Raw genomic sequence first — 12,191 nt, 5'->3', positions numbered from 1 at the left:
CCAGTATAGCCATGCTTAGGTAATTATGGTGCTTTTAAATAGAAGGAAAATAATCTCAAAGGCACTCTGACCTCATTTTATAAACTGGAGGTCAGTGGCACAAATATTTAGCAATACTCCTAAACCTTAGGCCGCGCAAGTAACTAATCCAAGAATCACTTACAAAATAAAGTGAAGCCACTTTCATAAGGTCAGGTCATGGATTTGGGGAACCTTCATTTAAAGATTCCTCCTATGGTACCTTGAGACAGCACCTTTTAACAACTCAGTCCAGGGGTTTGCGAACGCGAGGATCTCTGTAATTTCTAGAACTTGAGAGCCATATTTTGTTGGAGAAAAGTAAGTTTCATCTGAGAAGGCTTGCGAGACGCTATGCACCAATGCACCGGGCAAGATGTGCACGTGCTTCCTCACATTTTCTCAGGTCTCGGCATCTGTGCGACCATCTCCCCAGCTACCCAAAGTCAAAACGATTCTTGCCCAAATGATTCTTACTTGGTCCCTTTCTGCACGCCATCCTAGAGTCTTCCTTCTTGTACCCCCTCAATAAATCCCCAAGTGGGCTACTTCTCCCTGTCATTTCTTCCAGTCACCACCATGCCCCGCCTCATGCCTCAGCCTCTGCTTAATCTCACTGATCCTTTCTGCCTCCAGTCCTGCTGTTGATGAGGCACAAAATCTAATCTTTTCACTCTCTGGCTTAAACTCTTCAATTGCTTCCGGTAGCTCTTGAGATGAGGTCCCTAGTTTTTTGTATAGCTTACAAGGCCCCGCATGATGAGGTCCCCTGTCAACTTCCCCAGCCCCATCTCCCTTCTTCCCCCTCCCAGCCCTCCCCCATTTCTCAGCTTCAGTCAAATGGAACCACTTTTAACAATTCCGATGTCCCACCTCGAGCCCCTCACACGTGGGATTTCTCTGCCTAAAATATCCTGCCCTTTGAAGTCCAAAGTTAGATTCTACAGCCTTTTAGGGTGACTGCTTCCACGTGCAGGCAAGTTTCCTGCCCCCTGCCCTGTGTTCTCGTATTCCATGATTATCCTACCACTTAGTTAATGCTGGAGTTACCCACTTACTTACGTGTTTCACCAAACATGAATTCCTCAAGAGCAGAAACAGTTTTTTGTTCACTGTCGTATAGCAGGGCAACGGTTTCCATGCCATGGATGGCCCTGGTGGTACAAAGGGCAATGTGAAGGAGTATTCCCATGTTCTGAAATTTAAAGGTCATCGTATGTTTTTAGTGTTCATCTTCTCTTTGTAAAAAATGGTGTTTGCTTTCTTTATTATGGATGTTGGATGTACAGAAGTGCATTAACGGTGATCCCTGTTCTATGACACAGTCATCACCAGCCCTTGCATGGACCCACTTAGATATGTTTTGTTACTTTGTATCATAATAAGCATCTACAAATTCACAATGCAAAACAAAAGCTAAGATCCTCACATCACAACAGCTGACATTTACCCAAACAGTACACTTGTTCTCTTCTCCATGTTTCCACCTGACCCTGCCTCCTGTCATCGCCCTTCTCTTGCTTTCTGTTTGAATAGTTTAACTGCCTATTTCCAAATTTATTTTTCTTATGTTGGTTGTTCTGAACTTTATAGAAAGGATATCATGCGTACACAATAGCTGGGGACGTTTTGTCACCTAATATCATGTTGCTGAGAGTTGTATTTATTGTTGTATTGTTGGATGTTGCTGCAGTTCGTTTGGTTTGACTGCTTTATTACATTCCTCTGATGAGTATACCACAGTTTAAGCATCTGTTTGCCCACTGACATGGGTTTGGATTGTTTCCCAGTTTTTGCCATTGTGCACAGCCATGCTCTGAATCTTTGAGTGTGTGTCACCTATCAGACATTGCAAGCACTTCACTGGAGTAGACTTCTGGGCCATAGAGTAGGTGAGTCTTTTTTTTTTTCTTTTCTTTTTTCTTTTTTGAGAGACAGAGCGTGAGCGGGGGAGGAACAGAGAGAGAGGGAGACACAGAATCTGAAGCAGGATCCCGGCTCTGAGTTGTCAACACACAGCCCGCTGCAGGGCTCGAACTCACAGATGGCGAGATCATGACCTGAGCCAAAGTCAGATGCTTAACTGACTGAGCCACCTAGGCGCCCCTAAAGTATGTGAATCTTTAGGAGATAATGCTGGAATAGAATTCAATGAGATGGCTCTAATTTACCACTACCACTACCACCTTTTGCGAAGTCCTAGGGTTCCAAATCCTTCCCAGTACTTGTTATCATCAGCCTTTTTCGTTTTGGTTACTCTAATGTCAGTAGAATGGCATCTCCTATAATTTTGATTTGCATTTCCCTGGTTATTAATAATGCTGAACATTTTTTCATGCATCTATTGCACCTGTGTCTTTTCTCTGAAATGCTTATTCTTGGTTTTTTTTGTCTATTTTTCTATTGGATTGTTTGTGTTATTCTTAGCGATTTATAGACATTTTAACTTATTTTGATACCAATTTTTTGTAGATTATGTGTGCTTGTTGCAGAATATCATTGAAGTTGGTAACTTTTTTTTTCAAAAGTTTATTTAAATTCTAGTTAGTTAACATATAGTGTAATATTGGTTTCAGGAGTAGAATTTAGTGAGTCATCACTTACCTATAACACCCAGTGCTCATCCCAACAAGTGCCCTCCTTAATGCCCATCACCCATTCAGCCCCTCCCCCACCCACTTCCCTCCATCAACCCTCAGTTTGTTCTCTATCATCAAGAGTCTCTTATGGTTTGTTTCCCTTTCTTTTCCCCACCTCTTCCCATATGATCATCTGTTTTGTTTCTTGAAGTTGGTAACTTATTTTTGTAATATCTTTAAGTGGTCCTAATGAGTAAAGGGTGATAACATACCATACATGTGACGTTCAAAAGTATCAAGGTAAACTTGTGGAATACATGACAGGGAATGAAATCACCCAGTTTCTTTACTGATAAAATACCTTGTGGTGGAGGTTTCGCTCTGTATTTGAGGTGTTTGGGAACCAAAACCTACTGCTATCCACATTCCCATAAGGGCCTAGGCACTCAGCCAGCACTTGCATGAATAAACTGAAATACTTTGTGGCAACAGGCACATTAATAAGAACCTACACCCTCTGAATTGTTCAACCAGATGGCTTGCTTTTCAAAAAACAACAAACAAACAAAAAGAAACTAAAGAATGGGATTGATCTCCAGTTGATCTTCATGGTTGTGGGGAAATGGTGTTTTTGGTGGGCTTTCTCATATGGTCACATGAACCATATCCTCCTTTTCTAAGACTATATTTTGGAGATGCCTTGGTATTTTTGGTATAGGTAATTTTTACTGACTCATCAGAAAGAGAGTTTTGCATATATTGTGGAAATTCTTTTGGAGCTAAAGAAAGGAAAGAAATAAAAATTAAATTATACTTACTCCTTCTTAAAAGCCCTCTATGACCTAAAATCTCCACACCTGCACAGATAGATCTACCTCTTTTTCTTGTTCACTCCTTGCTCTTATATAGGCTCAAAGCAAGACATATCAACATGGACACTTTAATATAAAATCATAATGTAAAATGTTAATTTTTAATCTGCTAAACTATGGAGTTAACCACCCTCTCCAATTCTCTTCCTGTGACTCCTATCAACCCTATACCCAGCACCCCAACCCACCTCCCATGAGAGCCAAGGCAGTCGCGGGGATAATTTGCATCTGAGTGATGCACTGAGGAGGTCTGTTTTATATCTTACTTGGCAATGTTTCTCAATATAAAAATTCAGTAGTGCATTTTAAAATTTTGAAGTATTGTATAATATATTTCATAATCCAGAAACTACATATTCACACATATGTAGGATAAGGAGCACCAAGACACATATGCCTAAATACCCATCATGCAGCCTGAGTAACAGAACTTCACGAATCCTACTGTAACTCCCTATATCATTTGCCTCTCTCCTCATTTGTTTATTTATTGAAAAAAATACTTCATTTTTTCCTTTCATTTTTTTCTTCATTTTTAATGTTTTATTTATTTTTGAGAGAGAGAGACAAAGAGAATGAGTGAAGGAGGGGTGGAGACAGATGGAGACACAGAATCCAAAGCAGAGTCCAGGCTCTGAGCTGTCAGCACAGAGCCGGATGCAGGGCTCAACTCACGAATAGTGAGATCGTGACCTGAGCCGAAGTCAGATGCTTAACCAACTGAGCCACCAGGTGCCCTGATAAATATATTTTGCATGATTATTATGTGTCAAGTACTGTTCTAGTCACTGAAAGACATTAAAATAAAATAAAATAAAATAAAATAAAATAAAATAAAATAAAATAAAATAAAATAAAATAAAATAATAAAACAATGAAAAGCTGGGGCGCCTGGGTGGCGCAGTCGGTTAAGCGTCCGACTTCAGCCAGGTCACAATCACGCGGTCCGTGAGTTCGAGCCCTGCGTCAGGCTCTGGGCTGATGGCTCAGAGCCTGGAGCCTGTTTCCGATTCTGTGTCTCCCTCTCTCTCTGCCCCTCCCCCGTTCATGCTCTGTCTCTCTCTGTCCCAAAAATAAATAAAAATAAACGTTGAAAAGGAAAAAAAAATTAAAAAAAAACAAAAAACAATGAAAAGCCCTGATTCACAGAGCTTACATTTTATTCTGAAGTTTGGGTTCATCATTTCCTTTTCCTCCCTCATAGTTTTACTATGTCTATGTGAGTCTCTAAACAATATATTAGTTTACTATCTTTTAAGCCTGGATTTTTTCATTTAATGTTTTTATGCATGAAATGCTAGTTTGTTCATTTTTACTGTTTGTGGCCTTTATTATGTGAGTATTCTTCACATTTTCTTATTTGTGGATATTTGGACTATCTTTAGATTTTTGCTATTGCAAACAAAGCTACTTAGAAATGGTATCATACAACACATGTTTTTTTGTCCGGATTGTTTTGCTCAATATTTTGTTTGTGAGATTCATTTCTCTTGTGTGTAGCAATATTTCATTACTGTCCATTGTTGTATAGTTTTCCACTGTATGTACCTACCCTATTATAATTCTGTATTGCTAGATTTAAGTTACTTTTAGTATTTGTTTAATGACATGTTTACATGTTTTTTGAAGCATGTATTTGTGTTAAGTATTGCTGGATAGTAAGATATGTATATGCTGAAGTTTAGTCAACCCTGCAAAATGATTATCCAAGGTTGTTCTACAGTTTACATCCCTATAGCAGTGTATGAGAGTAACCATTTTGGTGGCAGTGTATCATACTGTACTTTTAATTTCCATTTACCTGTTGATGAGAGAAGATGAGCCCTTGTATAAAAGCCTGTGGGTTGCTTAATATCATATTTTATCAAGTAGTGGTTTAACACTTCTGCCCACTTGTTCTGTTTCTCATTGACTTGAACAAAGCATATACACAAATACTTCAAACATATAAAACACAGGACCCTTGATATTAAATGTAAGTGGTAATAATAGCCAAACCTGTTTCATTCCCAATCTCAGAGGCAAAAATTCAACATTTCACTTAAATGTGACATTATAGATGTTTAAAAATCATTTATTGTGATTTTTAAAATCTGGTTTCATGGAAAAGATTGATCTGTAGGTTTACTTTCTTATCATATCCTTGTCATTTTTTGGTATTAAAATTATGCTGGCCTCCAAAATACCTAGGAAAATGATACCTTTCCATTCTGTATATTTTCTTCTGGCCCATCTCCCCCTTTACTAATTCTCTTTTCTAACCTTCTGTATCTAATCTTCTATTAAACCCAACTGATTGGGTTATTCAATTAAGTTATTATAGTTTAAAATTTTCCAGGTTTCACGTGATCCCTTTGTATAAAATCTGGTTTTCCACCAAAATTCTCCACCTCATTATTTACTATTTTAACATATTAGTCTTGTTTACTTTATTTTTTAATTTATTTAAAAAATTTTTTTTAACATTTATTTATTTTTGAGACAGAGAGAGACAGAGCATGAACAGGGGAGGAGCAGGGAGAGAGGGAGACAGAGAATCTGAAATAGGCTCCAGGCTCTGAGCTGTCAGCACAGAGCCCAACACGGGGTTTGAACTCACGGACCGTGAGATCATGACCTGAGCCCAAGTCAGACACTTAACCGACCAAGCCACCCAGGTGCCCCGCGTCTTGTTTACTTTAAAATCTATGTCTGATAACAAAAATATCTGGATAAGTTATGGATCTATTTCTACTGTTTATTATTTTATATTAGTTATTAGTCAATTCTTGTCTTTTTGTGTGTCTCATTATTTTTGTGTGAGTGCTAAACATTGACTTTGAAAACTGGAAATAATTTGAAGCTCTCATCTGATCCTTTAATATTAGCAAATTCCTTAGGGAAACAAGCAATTCAAGTTATGGGTTCACCTCTCTGGGGTTCCACCATCCCTCCAATCCTAGAATTACAAGTTCTTACTGTATCAGTATTGTTTATCAATGCTTTCAAAGAAACGTTTTAAGACATTTAGTAAAGCTTGTCTAGTTATTATCAGATGGAGAGACTGTCTAAAATAAACCAGGATGCTATTACCCAGAAGTAACATTGTCTACCTTGTTAAATTTTAATTTGCATTTTCCATATTTCAAATGAGTGAACATTTTTAGAAGCTTAGTTACTAGTGTTTGCACTTATGTAAATTTCTCTATTTCATGCTTAGTTTCTTCTTAATGATCTATAGAGATTCTTTATGTCATCTAGATTTTTATTCTTATCCCATGTATTTTAAATTATTTCTAATTTGTATTTTTATTTATTTTGATGAACTCATGTATTTTTTTTTAATGTGGTCATATCCATCAATCTTTTCCCTTTTGTTTTGTGCTTTTTATCTTATTTAGGAACTTCTTCCCTATCTGAATGTCATAAAAATATTCTCCTCTATATTTTCCTATATCATATTAAAGACTTTCTTTTAACTTCTGTCTTTAATCTTCACGTTGTATGTGGCGTGAAGTAGGGATTCAATTTTACTTTTCTCATATGAATATGAGTTTGTCCCAGGACCATTTATTGAGGTAAGAAACTGACCTATATACAAAGCACCTTAATTTCAGAACAACTTGTTTGAGGGAATTATGCTTCAAATATGGGAGGTCCCCCTTATCTTAGTATTAGTTATCTGTGTCTCTGAAAGAAATGATCTCTTTAAAATCTAGTGTCCCCTCAAACAACCCTTTGACTAAATTTTAGCTTCTCTCCTCTTGTGTCAATAGTATTTGCTATTCAGTATCCCATAGGTTGTTAGCTGTTTTTAAAATCCTCCAAATACAGTGCAAAAAACAGTGAAAATGGATGGTAAAGTAAAATTACAAATCTTGCAGAAGATGTGGGATCTTGTAAAATGCACATAATTGCCATTACAGATAGGAATATGCAGAATTAGCAATAAAACAACAGAACATAACCAAGTGAGGTAATGCTATAGATGCCTTAAAATAAAACGACTTTAACATCAAAACTTGACATCAAAACCTACCTTCTAGGTCCATCCAAGTTGTTTTAAATGGCAAGATTTATTCTTTTTATGGCTGAGTAATATTCCATTGTGTGTATCTATCTATCTCTCTCTCTCCCTCCCTCCCTCCCTCCCTCCCTACATACCTACCTACCACTTCTTCTTTATCCATTCAATAGCAGAAAGAAATCTGGGCTCTTTCCATACAATGACATATATATATACACACATACCACATCTTCTTTATCCATTTATCTACTGATAGACACTAGATTGCTTCCATTTCTTGGCCATTGTAAATAATGCTGTGATAAATATAAGGTTGCTTGTATCTTTTTGAATCAGTGTTTTTATTGATTGATTGATTGATTGGTGTGGGGGTCAATACCCAGAATGAAAATTACTGGATCAATGGTATTTCTATTTTTAACTTTCTGAGGAACCACCATATCATTTTCCCTAGTAGATGCACCAGCTGATCTTCCAACCAGCAATATACGAGGATTCCCTTTTCTCCACATAGTCATCATTGCTGCTTATTTCTTGCCTTTTTGATGCTGGCCATTCCTACTACTGTGAGGTAATACCTCATTGTGGTTTTGATTGGCATTTTCCTGATGATTAATGATGCTGAACTTCTTTTCATGTGTCTGATTGCCATCTGAATGTCTTCTTCTATTTAGATCTTCTGCCCATTTTTAAATTAGATTATTACTATTATTAATGATGTTTCATTGTATGGATTCTTTATATATCTTGGATATTTACCTCTTATCAAATATATCATTTACAAATATCTTCTCAGTAAGTTGCCATTTTGTTGATGATTTTCTTTGCTCTGCAAAAGCTTTTTGGTTTGATATAGTTCCAATTATTTATTTTTGCTATTGATTCTCTTGCCTGAGGAGACGGGTCCAGAAAAATATTGCTAAGGCTGATGGCCAAGAGTTTACTGCCTAAGTTCTCCTTGATACGTTTTATGATTTCTGGTCTTACATTTAGATCTTTGAACCACTTTGAGTTTATTTTTGTGTGTGGTGTAAGAAAGTGGTGGTGTTTAATTCTTTTGCATGTAAATATAGCTCAATTTTTAAAGACTTACAAACACACACACACACACGCACACGCACAAGAAACAGCACTTGATTCCTACTTTAATTGTTCTAATACTATCTCATGCTTGGAGTTATGACCTAAGTTATCTTAAACACAGATTGTTTCATAAGTTATATTGCATTTTTGTTTGCTTAGAAGGGATACACCTTATCTTTTTTTGGCATACATTATATTAGTTTCAGGTATATGACATAGTGATTTGACAGTTCTATATGCGATGCTCGCTACAATAAGTGTAGCTACTCTCTATTACTATTTAACGTTATTACAATATTATTGACTCTATTCCCTATGAGGTACTTTCCTTCCCCAAGTTATGCTGTATTTTTCAAGATAAAATCCCAACCACAACTTTTTCATTTCTATATATTATAAAACCTTGATGACTCAAGGAACACTAAAGTAGATGGGGAGAGTAGGAGGTCTTCAAACCACATGACTGACACAAACCGACTTCTCGATGAACTTCTTTCATAGGACAAGTTTAAATGATTACCAGAGCCAGAAAATAGGGTAAGGTGACTGAGGTGCCTAGGGCAAGGTATTGAAGAAAGTATTCACTCTCGGTTGGGATTATACCACTGCAAAGACTGAGCTGAAACTTATTGCTATACTTTAGTTTTGCCTATTCTAGGACTTGAAAAGAAAATCACACAGTACGTTCTCTTTTGTGTTTGGCTTCTTTCCCTCATTTACTTTTGAGATTAGTCTCTATTTTTGTGTGTATCAGTAGTTCACTCCCCTTTATTGCTCAGTATTCTCTTTTATAAATTTGCATTTTATAAATATACCTTTTTATATTTTATAACAAACAACTTTTTAATATAATAGTTTATAAATACACCACAGTGTGTTTATCCATTCATCTGTTGATGGGCATTTGAGATGTTTCCAATTATTGCCTACTATGAATAAGGCTGTTGTGACATTAGCATCTGATTCCTTTTTGTGGGCAGATATTCCCATTTCTCTTGGATAAATGCCTCAGAGTGAAACTACTGGGTAATACGGTGTTTGCTCAACTTCACAAAAAGTGGCCAAAATGTTTTCCCAAAAGTTGTACCGTTTTACACAACTCTCTGCAATGTATGAGAGTTTTTGCAAACTCCATATCCTTGCCAATACTTGGTATTATTAGTCATTTGAATTTTAGCTGTTCTCTTGCCATGAAGTAGTATCTTGCTGTGTTTTAAACATGCAGTCCCTTGAAGACCAATATAATATTGAGTATCTTTTCATGTGTGTATTAGCTATATACAGTAAAACCTTGGTTTGTGAGTACAATTTGTTCCGTAAACATGTTTGTAATCTGAAGCACTTACATATCAAAGCAAATCTGAAGAACCACTGGCTCAGTTGTGATCATGTGACGTTCGGTGTCAGGTATTACTCGTATTGCAAGACATTTCAAGTTAAAATTTATTAGAAATGTTTTCTCATCTTGTGGAACCCTCGCAGAACAAGTTACCCACAATCTAAGGTTTTACTGTATCTTCTTTTATGGTCTTTTTAAGTCTTCAGCCAATTTTTTAGTTGAATTGTTTGTCATCTAATTGTTGAGTTGAAGATCACTTTATACACTCTGGATTATGTATTTTGCATTCAGAAGCTCTGTCAGAGTCAGGCATTGATACTATTATCCCCCTGTCTGCGGCTTGCGTTAGGGTATTGCAGTTGGTGTCCTTTGAAGAGCAAAAAGTTTCAATTTTTATAAAGTCAGATATATCTTTATTTTTAGTCTAAGAAACCTTTGCTCACCCCAAAGTTGCAAAATTTTTCTCTATTTATTTTGAGAGAGACAGAGATTGTGAATGGGGGAGGGATGGGGGGACGGGCAGAGACAGAAGGAGAATCCCAAGCAGGCTCCGTGATGTCAGCACAGAGCCCACACGGCACTTGAACTCATGGATCATGACCTGAGCTGAAACTAAGAGTCAGATGCTCAACCAAATGAGTCACCCAGGTGCTTCTCTCCTGCATTTTATTTTAGAAATATTATAGTTTGACTTTTACATTTATAGTTAAAGACTATTTTGAATTAATTTTGGTTTATGGCGCGAATAGACATCAGAATTCATTTTTAATATGAATGTCCAGTTGTTCCCACATCACTTATTAAAAACAATTTTACTTTCCCATTTAATTACTTTGGAACCTTTCCAAAATTCAATTGACCATTGGCGTGTGGGTCTCAATTTCTAGACTCTCTTCTGTCCCACTGCTCTATATGTCGATACTTTTGTCAATGCCACATTATTGTGATTACTGGAGCTTTATAATAAGCTTGGAAATCATATAGTGTAACTCTTCCAGCTTTGTGTCTTTTCAAAATTATTTTGGCTGGTATAGATCTTTTTTGTTTTTATACAAATTCTAAAATCATCTTATCAATTTCTAGGAAAACATTTGCTGGCATTTTGACTAGGATGCCAATAAATCTATAAACAAATTTGACAGAACTGACATCTTACCAATACCAAGCCTAGCAATCAGTGAACATGAAGTATCTCTCTTAGTAGTATCTTCTAGTTTTGGTGTAGTTTTGTTGAATATCTTTCATTAGGTTTATTCCTAGACATTGGAATTGTTTTAGATGCTATCAGTTTACTTTTTTAAAATAACTTTTTAATTTTAGATGAGTTTTAGATGCACAGAAAAACGTGTGAAGCCAGAACAGAGTTTCTATACACCCCACACCCAATTTCCCCTGTTATTAGCATCCTTTTATAGTAGAGTACATTTGTCACAGTTAGTGAAGCAAGATTGATGTATTATTACTAAAACTCAGACTTTATTCAGATTTCCTTAGTTTTTATCTAGTATCCATTTTCTCTTCCAGGATCTCACCCAGAATACCTTATTATATTTAATTGTCATGTCTTCTTGGGCTCCTCTTGGATCTGATAGTGTCAATTTACTTTTTCCTATGTTTATGGTACTCTGTTTCCTTTCTCCAAAATGATAGGCATATTGCAAATGAGTGCAACATGCAAATGAGTGAGATTGGACCCCTACCTCACACCATGTCCAAAAATTAACTGAAAATGCATTAGTGACCTGAATATACCAGCTAAAACCAGAACATTCTTTTTTTTAAGTTTATTTATTTTTTAAGAAAGAGTACGAGAGACAATGGCAGCTGAGGAGGGGCAGAGAGAGGAAGAGAAACCCAAGCAGGCTCCACACTGTCAGCACAGAGCCCAACATGGGGCTCAATCTCATGAACCATGAGTTCACCTGAGTCTAGATCAAGAGTCAGATGTTTAACCAGCTGAACCACCCAGGTGTCCCTAAAACTGTAAAATTCTTAGAGGAAAATATTTGAGACAAATCTTCATGACCTTGGATTTGGAAATGTATTCTTTAATATGACAAAAGAAAAAGTAGACAAACTGGCCTTCTTTAAAATTAAAAACCTTTCTGTATCAAAAGTCATTGTCAAGAAAAAAAGACAACTTAGAGAATAGGGTAAAATACTTGTGAATCATGTATCTCATAAGTATATAGTATCCAGCATATATAAAGAGCTTTTATAGTTCAACAATAAAAAATATCAACAAACCAATTTAAAAAGACAAATTATCTGAACAGACATCTCTCCAAGGAAGA

At 36.4% G+C, this 12,191-nt stretch overlaps 1 protein-coding gene and 1 long non-coding RNA gene across 31 annotated transcripts in view; one reads left to right on the top strand and one right to left on the bottom strand.

Annotated features, from left to right (window-relative positions):
• LOC102899165 overlaps positions 1 to 12,191 on the bottom strand; it is a 337,155-nt gene that overhangs the window by 233,221 nt on the left and 91,743 nt on the right. For 13 of the 21 annotated variants that reach the window (XM_019824033.3, XM_045051829.1, XR_006593854.1 and 10 more), the window contains one exon: positions 1,081 to 1,172. The exons of the other annotated variants lie outside the window; for them this stretch is intronic. In XM_019824033.3, the coding sequence (XP_019679592.2) occupies positions 1,081 to 1,172 (92 nt within the window). The remainder of the gene's footprint in view (positions 1 to 1,080; positions 1,173 to 12,191) is intronic. 21 annotated transcript variants of the gene reach the window in all.
• The window catches only part of LOC111559434, a 464,969-nt gene that overhangs the window by 369,454 nt on the left and 83,324 nt on the right, over positions 1 to 12,191 (top strand). The window lies entirely within an intron of this gene.

This window comes from Felis catus, chromosome A2, assembly GCF_018350175.1.
Source record: "Felis catus isolate Fca126 chromosome A2, F.catus_Fca126_mat1.0, whole genome shotgun sequence".
Classification (NCBI taxonomy): domain Eukaryota; kingdom Metazoa; phylum Chordata; class Mammalia; order Carnivora; family Felidae; genus Felis; species Felis catus.
The sequence above is the reverse complement of the archived record's forward strand: the minus strand, read 5'-3'. Positions and strand labels throughout refer to the sequence as shown.